At 55.4% G+C, this 20265-nt stretch overlaps 5 protein-coding genes across 5 annotated transcripts in view; 4 read left to right on the top strand and 1 right to left on the bottom strand.

The window, feature by feature from the left end:
• Positions 1-4042, top strand: part of VOLCADRAFT_75214 (uncharacterized protein) — a 5990-nt gene extending 1948 nt beyond the window's left edge. Inside the window, exons 3-9 of the mRNA XM_002951941.1 lie at positions 882-958; positions 1030-1128; positions 1757-1807; positions 2161-2239; positions 3006-3115; positions 3426-3532; positions 3857-4042. Of these exons, the coding sequence (XP_002951987.1) occupies positions 938-958; positions 1030-1128; positions 1757-1807; positions 2161-2239; positions 3006-3115; positions 3426-3532; positions 3857-3908 (519 nt within the window). The 5' untranslated portion in view covers positions 882-937 and the 3' untranslated portion in view covers positions 3909-4042. The remainder of the gene's footprint in view (positions 1-881; positions 959-1029; positions 1129-1756; positions 1808-2160; positions 2240-3005; positions 3116-3425; positions 3533-3856) is intronic.
• Positions 4043-6426: 2384 nt separating this feature from the next.
• Positions 6427-6594, top strand: VOLCADRAFT_48963 (uncharacterized protein; the record flags this gene model as incomplete). The annotated part of the gene is made up of 1 exon (XM_002951940.1): positions 6427-6594. A coding segment is annotated over one exon (168 nt), but the record flags the coding sequence as incomplete, so codon positions are not given.
• A 2393-nt stretch (positions 6595-8987) lies between these two features.
• On the top strand, positions 8988-9638 carry VOLCADRAFT_61815 (uncharacterized protein; the record flags this gene model as incomplete). Its single annotated transcript, XM_002951939.1, has 1 exon — positions 8988-9638. The coding sequence occupies one exon, from the start codon at positions 8988-8990 to the stop codon at positions 9636-9638; it is 651 nt and encodes a 216-aa protein (XP_002951985.1).
• A 3011-nt stretch (positions 9639-12649) lies between these two features.
• VOLCADRAFT_61926 (uncharacterized protein) lies at positions 12650-14618 on the top strand (the record flags this gene model as incomplete). Its single annotated transcript, XM_002951938.1, has 4 exons — positions 12650-12751; positions 13231-13351; positions 13901-14048; positions 14510-14618. The coding sequence occupies 4 exons, from the start codon at positions 12650-12652 to the stop codon at positions 14616-14618; spliced, it is 480 nt and encodes a 159-aa protein (XP_002951984.1).
• Positions 14619-17141: 2523 nt separating this feature from the next.
• Positions 17142-20265, bottom strand: part of VOLCADRAFT_92551 (uncharacterized protein) — a gene marked incomplete at both ends in the record, with an annotated part of 14287 nt that continues 11163 nt past the window's right edge. Inside the window, 6 exons of the mRNA XM_002951862.1 lie at positions 17142-17167; positions 17475-18174; positions 18447-18861; positions 19143-19218; positions 19764-19861; positions 20161-20207. Of these exons, the coding sequence (XP_002951908.1) occupies positions 17142-17167; positions 17475-18174; positions 18447-18861; positions 19143-19218; positions 19764-19861; positions 20161-20207 (1362 nt within the window). The remainder of the gene's footprint in view (positions 17168-17474; positions 18175-18446; positions 18862-19142; positions 19219-19763; positions 19862-20160; positions 20208-20265) is intronic.

The raw sequence follows: 20265 nt of genomic DNA, 5'->3' as shown, positions 1-20265 counted from the left end.
GCACTCCGCCCCCGGGTCAGGCCGCACGGGAAACGACGGCCGGCACGCAACAGCGCTTGTTTGGCGCTCCAACTAGACGGGATCTATGCCCGTTGTATGTATGTATGTATGTATGTATGTATGTATGTATGTATGTATGTATGTATGTATGTATGTATGTATGTATGTATGTATGTATGTATGTATGTATGGGTTTATAGGTTCACCCGTGGCCGCTACTAGCCTGCTGGCAGTCCCTAGCTGCCTTCCCCCCCCCGGTGTTCTCGGAACACCAACCTCATCCTTCTCGCCCATGTCGATTTTTGCAAAGTTATCGACTTTTCTGGGTTCAGCACCCACCACCACCACCATCCACCAACTCGGCTTGCAGGTCCCACCACAACAGGGTGGTCCATCACGGTCCATCGGCATGGGGGCGCATCCACCCTCTTATCACACTCGTGTGACGTTTACCCCGCTCTTTATCGAGGTTAAAATCCTTGAACATCGCAGGGATACTATGTAAATATGGTTACACCTGAACATATTCGCTGTGTCTGAAGCTGTGTTCATGTATGTATGTACCTATGTGTGTGTGAAGGGGGGGAGAAACTGCCGAGAAAGGGCGAGGGAACTCGGCCCGTTCCAGGGCTGAAACTACTACCACGCCACCGTACGACAGACCGTTGGCCGTTGGTTAAGTCGTACAAACGAGAGGAGAGAGTGAGGGCTGCCACGGTACGACTGTGCTACAGCAACTCACCAGACTCCGGATACCACACGGACTGTACGACACTACAAAAAGTCAAATCATACCGTGTCTTCCCTCGCCCGCTGTCTCACGGGTTGTACTGCTGCTGCTACTGCTACCGCTGCTGTTGCCGTTTTCGTTCCCAACGCAGCGTTCCTGTTCGAGGGCGTGTATGGATTACTGTCCCAGGGGTCTACTGACCAACAGATGACACGAGACGCGATGAGGGTACGATTTCAGTTTGTACGACACGATGTATGTATGTATGATTGACACGATGCATGTATGTATGTGATCAGGCCTTTCTGGACCCGGTGGCGGTTGCTGGTAGCGCGGGGCTGGGGGCCTCCCTGCAGCTGATACACATCTACCTGGCGCCGCTCAAGCGAGCCCTGCAGGTACGGGCCGCCGAGCTGAGGGGGCTAGGGCGGAGGGGGAAGTGAAGCGGTTCGCGGTGGGGAAATGAAGGGGATAGCTCTCCTGATTGATACGTGCTGTGAGGGCTGAGTGTGATGCTGGTGGCGCGTGTGTGGTGAAGGTGTTGTGGGGTTGTGGTGCTGGAAACGGGTCGGGGGAGTGGCCACTGGCCAGGTGCACACTGAAGAGTTTCCAATGGCCCAATGGACCCACATGGGTTGGCTGTCCAGAGGGAGGGAGTTGTGCGAGGGGCACCTGGGCTGGGGTGGTACCGGTCAGGGGGGCTGGGGGGGATTTAGGCTTTGGGGGAGGGGGAAAGGTATTGAAATAGGCGGATCGTGAGGGCGGAGGGGTTTCGGTTCGACGGAACGAAAAAGCAATCTCTGAAGCCCCCGATGTCCGTCCAGCGTCTCCGGTTACAGGAATAGTGGTATTCCTATATTCTTGTATTCCCGTAAATCTTGTGCTTGGACGTAACGAACTAACGAATTGGCTAACCAATGAATTAACCAATTAAGCCGATGTAACCTATCCAAGGTCTATTGAAGGCCGTCTCGTTGATATCATGCTGAAGCGGCTGAACCACGCGACTGGTTTGTTTGTTTGCAGGTGCTGTGGGCGGTTGGTACGGCAGGTCTGCTGTACATTATCTTGACAAAGGTAACCAGAGCCATTTCAGTTTGCGCGATGTTGAGCGCTGATTCGCCCACAGGTGCCGCGTTGTCCAATATCCGTAGCTATCTGATACATTACATAAATATTTACGTTATATCCTAAAAGAATCATACCTTTTAAATGATATTAAAAGCTCCGACCTATTAAAAAGGTCGAATTTCCTCGACATGTTGAAAACGTTACTTGTTAGTTAGAAACCCAGGCTGAGTCATGATGCATATGTCTGGATCGTTCCTGTCCCCAGCCCGCCAGATTGCATCTCTCCACCCTCGTGTTGTCGTTCTTGTTGCGATTGTTCTTTCCAACTTGGCCTGTGCTGTACATGATGCACCCTTCAGGATGCGCCTGCGGCAGTCTTTGTGTACGAGCATCCGGCGTGGCTCTGGGCTGTGGGCCCCCTTTTTGCAGCGTTGACCGGTATGTACTTGGAACCGCGATGGATGTTAACGGGGGGACATTGACGGTTCGTTAGCGGTTGGTTGGTTGGCGGTTCTTAGTTATCGGCACCGGCGCTGGCCGCATTGTTGGTCTTAGTGATCGGTGTATATTTGTTGGTAGCTGTGATGAAGCTGCGTTGGTAATTTAAGGATACGTTGGTGGTGTCGGAGGGAGGGGATGGGGGAGGAGGGGGGACGGGAGGCGAGCGCGCCTGAATGGATGGTGGACGAGTGGCTGACGGGGTTGGTAGTTGGTGTGTGGGTAGCAGTGAATGGTAGGCAGTTGGTGGGCGGTTGGGACGTGAAGACAGTCGTACACCGGGAGGTTATGCACTGAAGATGGAGTTTCCTGCAGGGTGCTTTAGTTGAAGTCTTTAACGTGTGATTGAGACCTGATACGGAGTTTGCCGAGCTCTGTTGCCTCTGGCGCGTGGTCCAGTGTGTGTGTGTATGTGTGTACGTGTGTATGTGTTCCTCCTGAGACCCCGACTACTTCATTACCATTTTTCCATCGCCTCGCTCTTTTCTATTTTCTATGCCACCTCATCTCTGCCTTGCGTGTTGGTGTTTACCCCATTTGCCCACCCTCCTGGCGGCATCGGTGGTATCATTTCTCGTCCTCCTATTACCAACTAACCCAACCGCGTGCGAGTCGGCCACGTTTCGTTGATTCCTAAAATCCCCCTCCCGCTGTTCCGCTCTCCCCGCGCTCTTGGCTTTACACCTTCCAAAAACCTTTAAATCAGGTGTGGCTTTCAAGGAAGGGCTCTGCTATAATAAGTGGGAGGCGGCGGGCCTCTTTGGCGCATTGCCTCTGACGTTCGGCGGACACCTGCTGCGGCTGTTCCCCGAAAACGTAAGTCGATTGGACCGGTGACTGTTTGGTACCTAGGATATGCTTTGCAAGGATTGCGTAAATATGTCATTGGATTTATGTTATATGTGTTGTTTGGAAGGTTTATCTGAGGGGCCTTGCTTGGCCGTGAAGTTGTTGGAAATGTACCAGGCAAATTAACATAGTCTTGCTAGTAGAGGACGTGGGTGGCATGTGCACGTATGTTTCTTTTTTGTCTAGCATAGCGATGCCTGCGCTGACGTGCTCTGCGTTTCGTTTGCTTCCCGAACTCCAAATATAGTACCGTTTCTCGGTTTCTTTGGTTACACAGGTGGAGCACGGCTTACTGGCATCATGCATTGTGTTGCTAAGCATATTTGCCGGGCGCAAGTATACGCAAGCATTCAAGGACGACATTGGTGACAAATCCATCTTCGAGTAGGTTATGGTTCTGGAGCGGCTAAGGAGGCAGTCACGGATTGATAGTGCCTTGTGAACCACTGGGTTCCTTTGATGTCCTCGATCATTGTTAATAATGACTATTTCTCGTCACGTACGTTAAATGCTTATCGGACAACGTGATACGTTAGACTAGTACGGCAATGGAGGAAAATTGTGTGCACATAAGCCATATATTGTTTCTTGTTTATATGCTTGCTTTGTGCGCCATGCGCGTGAAAATGCATCTTTTCCGAAAGCTTTTGGCGAGCGTACTGCGAACCTTTCACCTCACGGGAGAAACAACCGCGATACCTTATGCAGGTTTCAAGAAATGCCGGTTGAGGAGCAGCAAGCTTTGCTTGGGCAGGATTGAGGAAGGCGACCCGCTTCGCACATCGACTTGCAGTCGCGGATTGCACTTGGTGGCATCAATCAAAATAAGCCGCTGATATCCTGAGCTTGTTCTATATGAACCCATTCTTGCCATTGTAAGATGCTTGTGCGTTCAGAAACTGGAAGGTTGGAGGGTCCGTAACTGCGAACACGTCGCTGTAAAGATATTGAACTTTGTGAGTACATACACATGAAATTTATGCAGACTGTAAACAAGTCGCAAGAACAAGAAGTCCTACACCCATGTACGGCACGAATTATTGAAGTCTTACTTCTTGTTTGGCCACTGACTGGGACGCCATTTTTGCACAACTGTCACGAATGGATTCTAGTTTACCTGTACCACGTCCAAGTAGCACTAGAGGCGGCGCGGGGGGCGCGCCAGGGGCCAGTCCTTGTCATCTCAATCCTCTCCAAGCTCTGGCGCACCACTTGGTGAATCCCCGTGGCGCCACGCATGATTCGCCAGTACTTCTACCTTTGTTGCAGGTAGGCTGTTATCCAGGGCTTCCCTGCGCTCGGTTGAGGACTTCGGTTCGCAAGGAGACTGGGCTTTGACCGCATAGCAACGCGTGAAAGCGGCGCCCCCGCATGCCTGCAGCAGGTCGAGGCCTCTCCTACTACAGGAATTCATCAACTATGCCCACCGTTGTTTCAGTCGCAATCGCAACCAGCTCGGCTGCCCTTGCCGATTCCTGCCCGCATGGAGGCGGCCTCAGGAGCAGAAGTCAGCCGGGTCGGTAACCTGGGCCTCGGCGCGGAATCGTTTTATCTTGAAAGGATCATTAGTTATAGGGGATCTGTGCTTGGCTATCAACGCTGCTATGCCAACGAAAGTCTTGGGGGTGTTGACCCTTGACTACCAGTGCCTGTGTCATGATGTGTCTGTTCTGGGGTTGAAAACTGTCAGTACTTCCTATTCCTTATTGAGTATCATATGCTGCTCTGCATAGCCATGCGGCTGTGCTATTTGCCGGCGCGGACCGTTGAGCACTTCGAGATGACGCTGTCGACCTTTCCCGCAGGTCATCAAGCGCGAGTACGAACCACGCGTTGGCAACGGAAAGCAGTCTGTTGCTAACTCTGACGGCTGGCAATGGCGGAAGTAAGTTTCTGGCGTCGCTGCGACCGCTTCAGACGGGCTTGTTGGCTCACCCGCAACTCCCTTGGCGTAGGTACGGCGAGAAGCTGGTGAAGGGTAGTCCTAATCCCCGCAGCTACTATAAATGCAGCCATCCAGGTTGCCTGGCGAAGAAAATAGTCGAACGTTCTGAGGCAGACGGGAATGTGCTTTCCACTGAGTACAAGGTCAGTGCCTGCTGAAGTACCCGCACATTGCCGGTGTGATCACGGGGGGAAAAAGAGCTCAACCCCATCACGTTTCCTACGCAGGGGGACCACTGCCACCCGGCACCACTAACCAGCAAGGCGTCGCGCTTCCGACCGAAGCCAAAGGCCGAGCAGCCTGCTATGGTGGGTATTTGGCCACAGAGGAGATTTTGCGACTTGCTGGTTGCCAGAATCGAACCGCCGACCCGAAGTTTATTTCGGTATTCGTGCGGTCCCGTCTCGATACCATTGTAACACAGCAAAGGCGTAACCCGGGATGCTCAGATTGGCATTTGCGTCGTTACATTAACGTACCATGTGGCTTCGTGCGCTCAAGTGCAATTGGATTGGAAGGCATTTTGTACAGGACGAATCTGATAGTTTCGCCGTATTCTGCAGGGGACGTCTAGCCTGCCTTCTGTGGGAATGCTCCCCATGAGCGGCGGAGGAATGCTGCCAATCCCAGACGCGCTGAAAAGCGACTTCCCAGGTACGCAGGCGCCCTATGGTATCTGGGTTCTCAACCTCATCGTAATGCGCCGTCTAATCAGCTGTGATTATAATGCAGTCTCCAATCAAGGGCCGGGAAGCCTGGCGGTTGAGCACGAGGACGACACTGAAACGAGTGAGGCGGAGCCTGCACCTGTGTTGAGATCCGCACCGCAAGATGTGCGGCCGGCACACGCTGCAGCCAATATCATCCGCAGGCTGCGGGAGAGCCAGGACTCGCCAAGCAAGCGCTTGGATTTGCTAGCAGGTACGCGTTCTTTCCATAGCGTGTTCGGTTGTCGGAGAATTTGTGAATTCTTTCAGTGAGACTCGTGCTGATCCCCTTGCAGCGTACGCTGAAGAAGCTGAACGGCAGCTGCACTCGAACAGTAACAGTCCGGAGGCTGGACCTTGTAATAAGCGACAGCGGACGGACGGAGCTGCTACACGCGCCCGCGCTCATTGCGATGAAGATGACGAGGGCGCAGCAGCGCCAAGCGGGTCGGGCACGCAGCGCGTGGTGGATATGGTGGTGAACATGGATGACGGTTTCAGGTGGGGAGGGAAGGGGCTGGAGGGGCTCTTCTCTAAGCAAGAAAGCACCCATTAGCACCGTCTCAGAAGGTGGCCAAGATTAATCAGCCATTTGCTTTCTTTGCTTGCGCCATCCGAACTGGAACAGGTGGCGGAAGTACGGCCAGAAGCAGGTGAAGGGTAGCCCCTTTCCCCGCGCATACTACAAATGCACGCATGCCGGCTGCACCGTCCGTAAGCACGTCGAGCGCAGCGCCGAGGATGAGACGCGGTTCGTAGTGACGTATGAGGGCACGCACAACCACCGTGCACCGACTGGCGGCCGACGGCGGAGTCCAAAAGATGTGGCAGAAGCCGGTGAGCTCAGTGGGTGTGTGAGGCCGCTCAAGGGGTGCGTAAAAAGCAACAGGATTGACGCATGGCTCGTCACTTTTCTAATGAGTCAAGCGCGCATCCGGGTGTTTTTCATCGTCTTCATGGCTGTTCGACTCGTCGCTTAGAGGATCCTTTTCATTATGTCCATGCAGAAGATGAAGACTTTGAAGGGGATGAAGCGGAGGAGGACAGCTCGCAGCCTACGAGCCCAAACTACGGACCGCATGGCACGCAGCCGTCTCAGGCGCAGCATCCAGCAGCTTCGAGGGGGCGGCAGGCGGCGGCGCAGCAACAGCAGCAGCAGCAGCCAGGTAGTGCGGAGCTAGGACAGCAGCTGCAGCTGCAAAGCAGCCTGTTGGCATCCTCTGTCCTGCAGCAGGCAGCGTTGACGGGGGTCCTGCCCCTCTTGCCGTACAACACCTCATTGACCAGTGAGGTGCTCGCAAGCTTGGGCCTTAGCGCTGAGGCCCTAAATGGCATGGAGACGCTGAACGCTTTGAATCTGGCGTCCGTCAGCAACTTGGCGGATCTCAGCCACTTGCTCCGGCAGCATGCACAGGTGGGAAGTGGTCGCCTTTTTATGCTGTTGCAATTAGTACTGCTGTCGCGCTCATCGTCATGCCAGGCCAGAGTCTCTTCAGCCTTCCTTTCTCAACCTTTTCTCCTGCAACCAACGCCACACCTTTCTTTGACCAAGATAAAAGCTGTTCACCAAGGTACTCGGTGCGTCTGCGGTTTTCCTACTGAAAACTGCCGCCTCCCCCTGCCCGTTCCACCTTTCCCCTGCCCCAAACCGCAGATCGATATGGCGCTCGCGGCGCAGGCGCAAGCCATGGATGCGGCATCTGCCGGCTGGGACCCGCTTGCATGCCTTATTACGCCGCGGCCAAATGTGTCGCCTGCGGGCGCCCAGTCGGGACAGGCGCAAGCGGTGCCGTCGGCAGGGACCAGCAAGCAGGGTAAGCCCACGGTGGCGCAAACGCGACAGCAGGTGGCGACGACAGAGGCGTAGCCAAGGCGCAACATCGCCATTTGTGGACATGGTCTCTGTCATGTAGACGACGCAGCGGGGTTTCGGATGTTCGACAGCCGTTTGCTGGCGCAGGATGAGACGGACTCTACGCGGCGATTCTATGATTTGGGCTTCGAAGCCAGCATTTTAAGGCCGCGTGCAATGCTTTTTTACGCTGCCGTGCTTGGTTTGGATGGAAGCTGCCGACTCAAGCGAGATGATGTTATCTGGACGCTGGTCTTATTTTGATTCTGATGCTCTCAATCAGTTTCTTGACTAATGCTTCAGTGTGACCTGGCGTCGTTAGGTGCAGGGCACGCGGGGGGTGGCATAACCTGTTGTAGCAGAGTTTCAGTGCGTGTTTGTGCAGGTGCGAGTCATTTGTATGAAGGGCAATCCCTAGGGTTATCTGTCACCTTAGGACGCATGGCAGGCATTCAGGTTGTTTAGCTGCATGTGAAATGGCCTTAGCGCAAATTGCAGCGACGACACGTCTGCTGCCAAAAGAACTGAAGCCGCCGCCAAAGGTGGCGATAATGTAAAATATATAGCATTTGCGCCATAGTACGTTTGGCTAATGTCCATACGAATCGGCCAGAGATTTTTGCCGCGTTTTATTTCCGTTTTGCCCCGAATCCAAGTTATCATTGAGAGCGAAGGTTAGTGAGATTCATGAGAAACATAGTATTTCTATTAATGTCGTATATAATGGAAGTCCAGTTCCTTGGGTTCGCGTTGCCGTACATCAGAAGTTGCAATTGCAGGTGTCCAACATTTCCCCTGCCTGTAACGGTACGTGACGCGGGCAGAAAGCTTGCTTACTGGCTTTTCATTTAAATCAAAAACATTAGTCCGGCCTTGGAATAATGAGTCCGTCACTTCTAGGGCCTATGTTGTTATACCAGAACGGGATTAGATTCCGCTCGCTTTCTCAACTCTATCGTGCAAGTCTATTAAATGGCAATGTGGACAAGGTGCTATTGACAGCTGGTGTCCCAGAGGTCCCAAACCTAGTTCGCCACTTTGCTAAGCTGGTTTCTTTTCCGTTAGCACAAACGGGAGAAGGCATCAGCGAATGCGAGTTGGTGGCGTGGTCTATAAAGGCAAGGAGACGGGGTTGCTGACGGAAGGGATTGTAGATGCTGACGTTCGCGCCATCCGGTTGAAGGGACTCGCACTGCCCTTTTATGCAAAGCTCTGTACCACTAACACCAGCGCCAACACCAAAGGACACAAATAGCGCGTTCGCAACCTGGAACTCGCTTGGTCGGAATGGCGAGCGATGGGATGTGTGCTCCCTCGCCAGCACATTCCGAAGACATGGCGCAATGTCCCATACGTTCCACCTGCCCGATAGTCCGCATAAGGCCTTTCAGAGGAGAGCCGGAACCAAATGCGCGAGACGGGTCCTCAGGCGCGTGCTCGCGGCCTTCCCTTCCCCTCTCTTGCCACCTTCTTTTCCGCCCTCCCTTTCCCGCCGCGACTCACCTCCCCTGCCCGCCCCGAAACCCAACCCCTCCAAAAATAACCTTAAAAACCCCACAAAGCTCCTCAACCCGCATCGGCCTGCCTCTGCCTTACCGGCCCCATCGCGCGGCCCACCCAAGGCTCCGGCTCTGTTCCTTTCAACCTCGCCCCGCGTCCCGCCTCCGAAACCTAACCCCTCCTTTTCCCCATGTCTGCTACCGCCACGGCCAGCCTGGCGATGTCGTCAGCCCCTTCGACAAGCTGTGCGACGTGCAAAGCGACAAGGCCGCTATAGAGATTACCAGCCGGTACAGCGGCAAGGTGCTGGCTCTTCACCACGCCGTCGGTGCCATGGTCAAGGTAGGGGCCCCGGAGGGCGGCACGTGTGCGAGTGTGAAGAGGGGGGAGAGGGGGGAGAATGCAGGATGGGATGGTGGAGGGTTAGAGAAGTTGGGAAGGAGGAGAGGCAGGGTGCAGCCGGAGGAAGGTTGTATGATGCTGTGACGGCACCAAGGGGGAGAGCGTGGGTGAGGATGAGAGGTGTTTCCGCAACCTGCGGCATGACTCAGGCAAGGATGAAACTCGGTGTTGCCTGATTCTGTTTCGTCTATTTGTCTGTCTATCTATCGGTCTGTCTGTCTTTCTACCTGTCTGCCTGTCCATCTGAACCCCTAAGCCGTTGTACATGATCACAGCGTTGCAGCTCTGCTGCTGTCGCACTAGGGGGGACTGCTGAAGGGGGGTTGTACCGGGCCGCGATCCCTTGCCGCTCGTCAGGGTCGTACATACCGCACGTGCAATGAAACTGTATTGTGCTCGCTTTACGACTTTCCGCACGAATGTACGACTGTACGAACATTCAGGTGGGCGCGCCGCTTGTCGATATAGAAGTGGCGGACGATGTGCACGTGGCGCCGGAGCACCTGGCGGTGCCATCTTCGCCGCCGCCGCCGCCGCCGCCGCCGGGTCCCGGTACGACAACTGACCTGGCCGACGCCAGCGGCAGCAGTGAGAGCGTCGCGGCCCCTTCCGTGCCTGTCACCACCGCGGCGGCGGCGGCGGCGGCGGGAGAGGTCACAATGGAGGTCGCCGCCGCTGCAGCGGCAGTACCGTTACCGCCGCCACCGTCGCCATCGCCGCCACCGCCGTCGCAGCCTCCGCCGCCGTCGCGTTATTGGCCTGCAGGACGAGCTAAGGTCCAGGCTTCACCAGCTGTACGTGCTTTCGCCAAGTAAGGCGAAAGGGTTTTAGTTTTCCTTGCTTTGTGTTACGAATCGCTTAATATTGCAATGACAAGAATGGGGTAGGTGTCCTGATCTGGAGATAGCGTGCTGGATGAGTGAGCATATATCCAAATTGAGCTGGGCTTCCCCCAAGAGTTTAATAATAAACTTTTTTATCTCTCGATTAAATGTTACATTGTTGAGTAAACGAAGGAAAGAGGAAAATCACAAATTGAGGTGATGATTTTTCATTTCACGCCGTCACGGCCGCAGCACACCACACCGCACACAGCACACAACGCAGGACGGCACAAACCCGACACGCACACGTACCACACGTACCACACGTACCACACGTACCAAAGCGCCCAAGTTCCTGCCCAGGACTCGATTAGTAAAACCAATCCTAACCAACATCGCAACCAACAAGCATCAGCGTGTCAAACCTCAGCACCCATATTCCCCCCCAACAATAACATCACCATCATCAATAACAACACTCCTCATAGGGCGAGTGGAGTCGACATCTCCTTGCTGGTAGGTACTGGCCCGGGCGGTCGCATCACCCATGCTGACGTGGCGCAGTATCTGGCGGGAGGAGGCGCCGCCGGTCTGGTGGGAGGAAGTCCTCACCGCCTGCCGTCACTGGCTGAGGGGGAGGAGGAGGAGTACGGCAGTGGCGGCGGTGCTGGCGGCGGTTCGGTACTGCATTCCAGTGACTTCCTGGCGGGTCCGCCACCGCCACCGTCAGCAGTGGCGGCGGCGGCGGGCCCTCGGTCAGTGGAGGAGCTACTGGTGCAATACACTCGACTGACGGCGGCAACAGCGCCGCCGCCGCCACGCGGCGGCGGCGGGGGGGGCGGCGGCGCCGCCAACGCCATGGCGGAGAGCACTAGCGGGGTGGTACCGCTACGCGGGTATCGAAGGCAGGTGCTCTGGATGTGGTGTGGGGTAGGGCGGGGCGGGGGTGCGGTTTTGTGTGGGGGGGGAAGGCACCCGGGGCGGGTGGTGGTATGCCGGAATAACTGCGAGGAGCCATGAGGGTATTTGCCATCCTCGATATTCCCCAGGATGGCGTGGAGACGAACCACGTGAACGAGTGAAGCTGATGCCAAGGATGTAACCAGATTCCCCTGTGCGTGTGTGCGTGTGTGTGTGGGGGGGGGGGTGCAGAAGCCGCCACGACTTGACGGGGTGCTGGGGGCCAGAAGCCGCCCGGAAGCCCAGGGCAGAGGTTGCAACTTTTTGGGGCTTATGGGGAAAGCCCGTTTTGAGTTAACCCCGGGAGTCAGCCTCGGGGGCCTCTGCAAGCTCGTGCCTGGGCCATGGCGGTGCGTGTAGATGCGGGTACGTACGGATATGATAGCTGACGTGGATGGGCGCCACCATCACCTTCACCACCACCATCACAACCACCACAACCACCATGCATACACGAGCTCCATCATATTCCATCTGAACTTCACCCCGTACTATGTACATCTTATATCCTTCACTCTTGCCGTACATTTGGCTGCCGTACGTTTGTTTGGCTCCCTCAGGGCTATGGTAACCTCCATGACTGCAGCTGCTGCCGTACCGGTGTTCCACTTGCATGATGAGGTAGTTATGGACCGACTGGTGGCGGCGCGTGATGCCATGAAGACCGACCCGGCGGCGGCGGCGGCGGCGGTGATGGGGGGCCGCGCCGCCGACACCAGTGGTGGAGGCGGCGGCCACGGAGACCGCAAGGCAGGGAGTGTACGACTAACGGTATTACCGTTAATCATCAAGGCTCTTTCGGCGGCACTGAAGCTGCACCCGCAAATCAACGCCAGTCTCTCACCAGGTGGGTTAGTTGGTTCGGTACCAGTGCAGGTGGTTGGTCGTTGGGAGTTGGTCGTTGAGTGGAGATGTACCCGTCAGGTACCCGTAGGCATCATGGAGTTGGTTTTAATAACCCGCTTAACCTACCTACTTAACTACTTAACTACCTAACTAGGGGAAACCGTCCCCGCATTTTGTCTGTTTGCTCCCCCTCAGGCTCCTACCCCTCCTAACCCCTCCTAACCCCTCCTAAAGCCTCCACCCCCGAAGGCCCCCCCGCAAACAGCTGCCTGACAACCCCTTAGCTTAAAACGCCAAAATATCTTCATGTTTTAGCGTTAATGTTTTTCTTTTATGAATTCAGAATATATTATTTGTTATTGTCCAGGATAATACTTGTTTTATAAATCCAGGATAGTGTTGAGAATTCCTCCTGCGTTACTAGCGGTTTTCCAAGCCCCTCCAAAACCCGCACACGCAACCGCAATGCCCGCAACAGGTGGTACGGAGCTGCTCGTACATCCGTACCACAATATCGGAGTCGCGATGGCGACGCCCTCTGGGTTGGTGGTTCCCAACATCAAGCATGTGCGCATTAAAAAGTTTTTACTGTTTGGCCGTTGGCTTTCGGTTGGGATTCGGTTTGCGTGGTTGGAGCACACAACATTCCTGCGGCGCCATGCGTCAGTTGCCCATCTTCAATACATATTACTATTCGTTGTCTCCTCCCCGATCTCTCCCCACCTTCGGGTGCCATCATGAGCTCATTCGGTTGTGGTTCATTTCCCTCCTCCAGCCCCCCGGAGCGTAAAATGACGCACCGACTGCCCTTTCCCTAGAGATTGTGTAACATGAACCATGAACCAACCCAAAACTTATTTTACTCCAACTCTATGATACACGGTTATGTGTAATTCATTACGCTTTACCACAAGTGCAACAACAAATAATTACAACTTGTAATAAATAAATATTTTCTAACTTGTAATAATGATAACAATAACAAAAACAATAATAAGAATACTGCTGCTGCTACTGCTACCGCTGCTACTGCTACTGTTACCCAGGTTGAGCGCAAGTCCGTAGCGCAGTTGGCCTCGGAGCTACAGCTGCTGCAGCAGTTGGCGGCGGCGGGGCGTCTGCCGGCAGAAGCCCTAGCTGGCGGGACGATTACCATCTCCAATATTGGTGGGTTTTAATGGAGAAGGGGAAAGGGGGATTTCCCCCCGGGGAGAGCAGTTTTAGGTCTTGAGGGGTTTTGGGGTTTTGGGCTGCGTCAGGGTTGCCGTCGCTTTGGGTTGCGTTGCCATACACAAATGTACGGCAAGCGAGCAGGCAGGGAAGGCCAGGGAAGATGTGTTTTTGGTGCGTGTGTGTTTTGGGTGGGAGGGGGGCCCGCCCCGGGGAATGATAGGGTTGAGAGGGACCTCATCCGTACATGGACCACCGACCACCCGTGTGTCCACCCGTCTGCCTCTTTAACCCACGATGATATACAGACATACAGACATACAGACGTACATTTCTCAACAAAACGCGGCAAAATTCACCCATTACCCAGTTCACTCGCAATGGCTCCCGCCATCTCTACACACGTATTCTGATGTCTCACTTGCCCCTCACATGTGTTAGTGTGATAACCCATTGTACTGTACTACTGACGAATTTGGATTAACCTAACACACACACCCCTTTACACACACCTCTTTACACACACCCATACACACCAACGCGCAGGCACCATCGGCGGCAAGTACGGCACCCCCCTCGTTACCCCACCCACTGTGGCAATTGTGGCGCTGGGCCGACTACAGCTGCTGCCGAGGTACCCGCCCGGTACGACAATGTCCACTGCTGCTACAGCCGCATCACCTTTTACCTACCAGTCGCTTGCGGCGGCTGGTGCAGCGGGGTCGTCGTCCCTCCCCCTCCCGCACCCTCTACCGGTACCTGTGTCTATCATGCCGGTAAGATTACACCTCCTGGGGGTGAGGTGGGTGGGAGGTAAGGGTGGGAGGTAAGGGTGGGAGGTAAGGGTGGGAGGTAAGGGTGGGAGGTAAGGGTGGGAGGTAGGGGTGGGGGGAAGGGGAATGGAGGGGTTGTTGTTGGCGAGTCCAGACAGAACAGCTGGTGACCACAAATAAAACGACAAACTGCCGTACGACCATTTAATGGCATCTGAGAACCACAATTGCTGCTACTGCTACTGCTATTTGGTGATGTGTGCTACTGCTACTGCCGTCGGCGCTGTTCCCCTTACCATTGCTACTGCCATCGCTACCGCTTTGTTCCGATTGTTGCTGCTGCTGCCGTGTGTGTTTGTTTGTATGTGTATGTGTAGGTTAGTTGGGGTGCCGATCACCGTGCGATTGATGGCGCAGCTCTGGCGGCCTTCAGCAACAGCTGGAAGGCCCTCCTGGAGCACCCGGAGCGGCTGCTGCTGCACCTGACGTGACGTGAAACCCCCACCCACCCCCCGGGAGGGGGCTCCCCGGGGCCCCCCTTTCCCCCCATCCCTTCCCTGGCACGTCGGAAGACACCAGCAGAGAGACAGACAGACAGACAAGCAGACAGGTCGATAAACAGACAGACAGGCTGCAACACTATTAGGCTTTACTCGGCCATACAGACAGACAGACAGACACCCCCACCCTGAAAGGCTGCTGTTCCCGTCTTGGTAGTATTGGGGTGTGTGCTTCTTGGGGGGTTTGCATTGGTGGGGGGTGGGGTGGGGTGGGGTGCAGTAGGGGCCCACCACCACCACCACGAGGGCCTCTTGGAGAGGTTGTTGTTGTTGATGTTGTTGTAGGTCAGGTCAGGTCAGTAAGAAGTTGTTTGGGAGTTTCTGAAAGGGGTCCTTTATTTGGAGAGAGAGAGAGAGAGAGACAGAAAGAGAGCGCGCTCTGTGGGGGATAGGCGTCGTCAGATCGTATGCAGGGGGGTTGTTCGTCTGTATATCGTGTATATCAGTGTACCTTTGTATGTATATCCATATACATATATGGCATGAGGGGTCATTTGTGTGTGTGTATGTGGCCGTTACGGTGGCCGTCGCCGGTGCCCCGCTGAGCAATCGGGGAAAGGTGTTTCAGTTGATTTACGACAACCGTTGGTGCAAAGGGTTGTTGCGATACCCTAAGTTATCGTGGTGGTGGGCGGCAACGATTATGCTGCAGATGGTGATGGCGATGTTGCTGATGGTGAGGAGGAGGAGGTTGCCATTGCTCATTTTATCATTTAAGTCTTTTGAGGACCCTTCAACCCCTCCTCGCTTCGATAGAGAGAGAGATATAAAAAGAGAGAGACAGAGAGAGAGAGAGGGAGAGGGAGAGAGAGAGAGTAGCGGGGGGGTTGTGGGAGGCGGAAAGAAGATTTTTATCTGTTTTTGTAGCCCTCCCAACCCCGTTCAAGTTTCAGTACTCTAAAGGCGTTTTTGTATTCTAACTCCCCTTTGACGTCAGCAGCAGCAGCATAGGTGTGTGTGTGTGTGCACACCTCAGTGGCGCGAATCCGTTGCAACAGTTGTGGCTTCCGTTTCCGTTGCGGTTTCGGCTTCGGTTGATCGGTGCCCGGGGCCGTTGCCAACTTTTGTCGTTTTTTTTTGTGTTGAAATACCGCAGGCAATATCAGACAACTACTAAATCTGTCGTACAAACTTGCCCACACACTTTGACTGATGTACGGCACGTTTGTACGTCAGCTCTAGTAGTTGTCTGATACTGCGGTAAAGGTACGAGATCTACAAGTTTTTGAAGTACAAATTAAGCAAGTTGGGTCGCTGGGTCGAGGGAAACATTCGGTCGCATACATACATACATACATACATACATACATGTGGTTTTGCTTTTAAAAATTGCTACTAGGTATTGCTACTGCTGGCACTGATACTGTTACTACTACTGCTGGCATTGATACTGCTGGTATTCTGGTGTTTGTGGACGATGAAGGAGGAGATCCACTCACGTGCAGGTGCGGACGGTCGCCGCCACCAAGAGGGGCCAGAGCGGCAAAAGAACGAGAAAAGCACTTGTCTAGTGACGTGTTCGCGCAACTAACTGAAGTTAGTTTTCCCTGTGGGTTAGGGGGGTTGTCCGGACAGCCCCCCCCTCCCCGCCCCCTCAACAAACCCCTTTCACACACATACACACAAACGCACACAAAACACACACACTGCCGGCTGGTATCCATTGTCCCGAGCTGCCGTACCTGCCGTACAGCGCGTCAGCCATGGAAAAATAACTCTCATGTTGCTACTAGTGTATCCCCGAGTGCGAGTAAAAAACTTTATATCCAGACAAAAGACCTGACAGGTCGGTCAGACTTGTTTATTACTCGCGGCGAATTTTGAGAACGGTTTAAAGGACATGCCCCGAAATTTGATGATAAGAGATATGCCCTTTTTCCAAGGAGGAGGCGCAGTTCACACATTCCGATTCAAAACCCCAAGAGCAACCACCACACAGCAAAACCCCAAGTCCCCCCCCCCGGTCACCCCGACATTCAATACACCCACTGACAGGCTTTTAGGGTTTTAGTGCACTGACCTGAGCCCCAAGTGTACGGCAAGTACGTCATATCCGTGATAGGCTGTTTAATAGCCACCACAAGACTCTTTTGCTACTACAGCCCCCACAAATCATAACCAACATAACGAATAAAACCACCACAACGACAATCGCCAGAGCTACAGCCACCACCTCCGTCACCACCATGTCATCACCGGTATCCAAGCTTGCGTAAAGGAGCTGCATTACTCATCGTGTTTCCCATCTCCCCCGGCCTTTTCTTTCTTCCCATTCCTTGGCCCCTCACCCCCTGCCCCCAAGCAGGAAAGCTCTACCCTGGGCACGCAGTTTACCCGCATCTTTCCCCCCTTCCCCCCTTTCCCCCTTTCCCCCCCACCCCTCACCCAGATACGTCAAAACCCCCGCCTGCCAGTCTAATACTTGACGTTGGGTTTGTCGTACTCTCCTATTCGCTATGCTACGCTAATCGCCACAGCCGCTGTCGCCACAGAATGGTGATTATTACACACTGCTCCAGAGGGCTGTAGCTACCCGCATCTCCCCCTCCGCCGCCAGGACGTACAGACGGTGAGTACAGCTACTGCTACTGCTGCTGTTGCTACTGCTGCCGGCAGGAGCAGCTGGCTCCCTCACACCACCGCCACCACCACCACGGTCGACAGCACCTCCATGACCCACATGCACGCCGCCGCCGCCGCCGCCGCCGCCGTTGATGCTATCGCCGTGGCGGTGTCTGACAGCGGCGGTCCCGAGCCGCTCGGCGCCCGACCCCGTCCGCATCCCACCGCCAGCGCCGGGGCTGCCGCGTCGGCCCTTGCCGTCGCTGTCGTACGTCTCGTCTGTGTGGGTCGCCTGCGTCTCCTCCGCTACAGCTGCAGCAACGCGTTCTGTTGCCGCCGCCGCCGACGACGACGACGGTGCCGCCGCCGCCGCCGACGACGCCGACGCCGACGCCGACCCCGACGACGACGGTGCCGACGGCACAGTAGCGGGTGGAGTAGTCGCCGACGGCGCCGAGGATGATCTGGCAACGGTATCGGTAGCGGCGCCAGCGTCTCGCCAGCGCTGCTGCAGCCGTGCCCCGGGCCCCAGCGGCTGTTCGACCCGCAACAGCCACTCGCGGCTGCAAGGCGGCGGCCAGAGTGCCGTACTGAACACGGGATTGCTGCCGTCGCTGCAGCCGCCGTCGTCGCTGCCGCCGTCGCGGCGGCGGCGGCGGCCGCTGACTATCAGGTCATCTCCCCCCCTGTCCAAATCAGTCTCCGACGGCGGCGGCGGCGACGGCGGCGGCGGAGGGCAGCTGCCGGCTAGGAGCGCCGCCAGCGCCTGCCGCGCCATCGGGCCCTCAACCCACGCCGCAGGACGCAGTACAGTACGGCCTTCCTCCAGGGACGAGCTGCCGTGCAGGGTGGCCGTCATCAAATCCGCTGCGAGGGACTTATTGCCGGGCAGCCGCCGTACGAGGCTCTCGCCGAGTACGACAGCCTGTCCAGGGAAAACACACAGGATGGGGGGGGAAAGTCAGGAGCTCTAAGAGACACTGGTAGTGAATCGTGCTAGTGGTTAAGGTGGTTGGAGTGGCAAGGTGCGGGGCAACGACCCTTATCACATTCACAACCAACTTTCCATTCAGTTTTCTCTCACTTCCATCCTCGTCTGCTCATAACGGGGGGGATTCCGCAGACTAATCTAAAAAGATGTGAAGAGGGGCGAACAAGCCAACGAACTTCCGTTTGTACGACGGCTGTATTCACGACCTGTTCCAAGTAGTGAAACTCCGCCAGCAGGTACTCGAGCTCCGCATCCTCCCACCCAACCAGAGCCGTACTTGTCGTACTCATTGTCGTCATCCTCGTCGTCGCCGTCGGCTGCTGTTGCCTTTGCTGTTGTTGCACATTATGGCAATTATCAATATTATTGTTAAGGTGTTGGTGTTGGTGTTGGTGTTGGTGCTCTTGTTGCTGCTGCTGCTGACGATGATGATCGGGTCGGGACGTGGGGGGAGTCAAATCGTGCTGGCCCCCGCTGCCTTCGCGAGCAGCCGCCGCTGCCGCCGTTGAAAGAGACGTCCGCGGCGGAGGTACGGAAGCAGATTCGTACAGCTGGGGTACGGCAGCGGCAAGGGAGTCCGCTGCGAGATTACAGCCGCGCTTGATGATGGGCGCGGAAATCCTGAATGTGTGTGTGTATGTGAAGGGGACGGACGTGCGTGGACCTTTGAAAGATTAACCGAGAGGTATGTACGTGTCAAGGTACGACATCCCGTTTTTCCTAAACATGTAGTTGCCGTACATGTCGTACATGTACACAATCTTGTCGTGTGTTTCCGACTCCGCCACGTCATCACGGCAATCTTCGCACATACGCACATACAGACATACTTCAGGACACAACAAACTTGCATGAAGATAAACAAGAACTGCGTGGAACAACCAACTAACCAACTAACCAACCTGACGTACTGTCGTAGCAGAGACGCCACCGGCGGCAACGACCCGCCGTCACTGGCCGCCAGAAGCTGTACGGCAGCTGCGAGTGCCGTACCGAGCAGAGTGTCGTACAAGTGGACCGGGGAGAGGGTCTCCAGCTCATGGAGTACTCGCTCTCCCTCCAAGCCGGGATCCTGCGTCGAGCGTGCGGACGTTAGCGGCTAGTGGTTGACGGTTTTACAGTCGTTAGTCGTTAGCGATCAGCTGTCGTTTTGAGGTCGATAACGGTTAGTAGTTGAAAACATATAATTTTACGTATGCTTGTAACGGGGGGATTACCGGGAGGTTTAATGTCATGCTGTATATCTATATGTATGTACATATAGATATACCTGTGTGTGTGTGTGCTTCACACCAACCTCTTAATTTGCTCCGCGTGTTACTCTCCAAATGCTCCAACAGACCCGCTGGAAAAGGAAAGTTATATTGCTATATCCTATTGCTCCAAAACCCTACACCGAACTACCTGAACGAACTACTACCCCGCCGTACTGGGGTTTACGCAGTCTAAGGGTCTAAGGGGTTTGCACTTTACCCTCATTTGCAACTCTAACGAATAACTACTAACTACCAACTAACACGCACCTGTAACGGTTTCTGTTTCCAAACAGGACACGCCGCAGTGCTCTCCCAGAGCTGGCGCCAAGGATTGCGGTGTACGGGGCCAATGAGGGACGTGGCGGCTGTAGCACCCGCGGCGGCGGCGGCGACGGCGGCGGCGGCAGCCAAGCCGCTAGTTGACATCGCATCGGAGCCCATCCGTGCCGAAAGCTGTACGACACCGCTACCGTCGTCGTCGCCGTCAGTGTGGTGGCGGCGGCCGCGGTGGAGCTGCCGGCGGCGCCGCCGCCCCGGGTGGTTGTGACGGTTATCTCGGCCACCGTCAGTGCCCGCCATCGTCACCGCCGCCACTTCTTCTGCTACTGCACCTCCTCCCCCTCCCCCCCCTCCTCCCCCCCCCACCACATCCCTCGGGGAGTACCAGGCGATAAAGTCGGAGTAGGAGCAGCCACCGCCCGCATTGGCGGCCTGGGGCAGCAGACGGACAGGAAGGCCTGTTGTACGGAACAATAGCCGTAGCAGTAGC

The sequence above is a fragment of the Volvox carteri genome (genome assembly GCF_000143455.1).
Source record: "Volvox carteri f. nagariensis unplaced genomic scaffold VOLCAscaffold_26, whole genome shotgun sequence".
In the NCBI taxonomy this organism is placed as follows: Eukaryota; Viridiplantae; Chlorophyta; class Chlorophyceae; order Chlamydomonadales; family Volvocaceae; genus Volvox; species Volvox carteri.
Note: the sequence above shows the minus strand (reverse complement) of the source record. Positions and strands in the feature narration are given on the sequence as shown.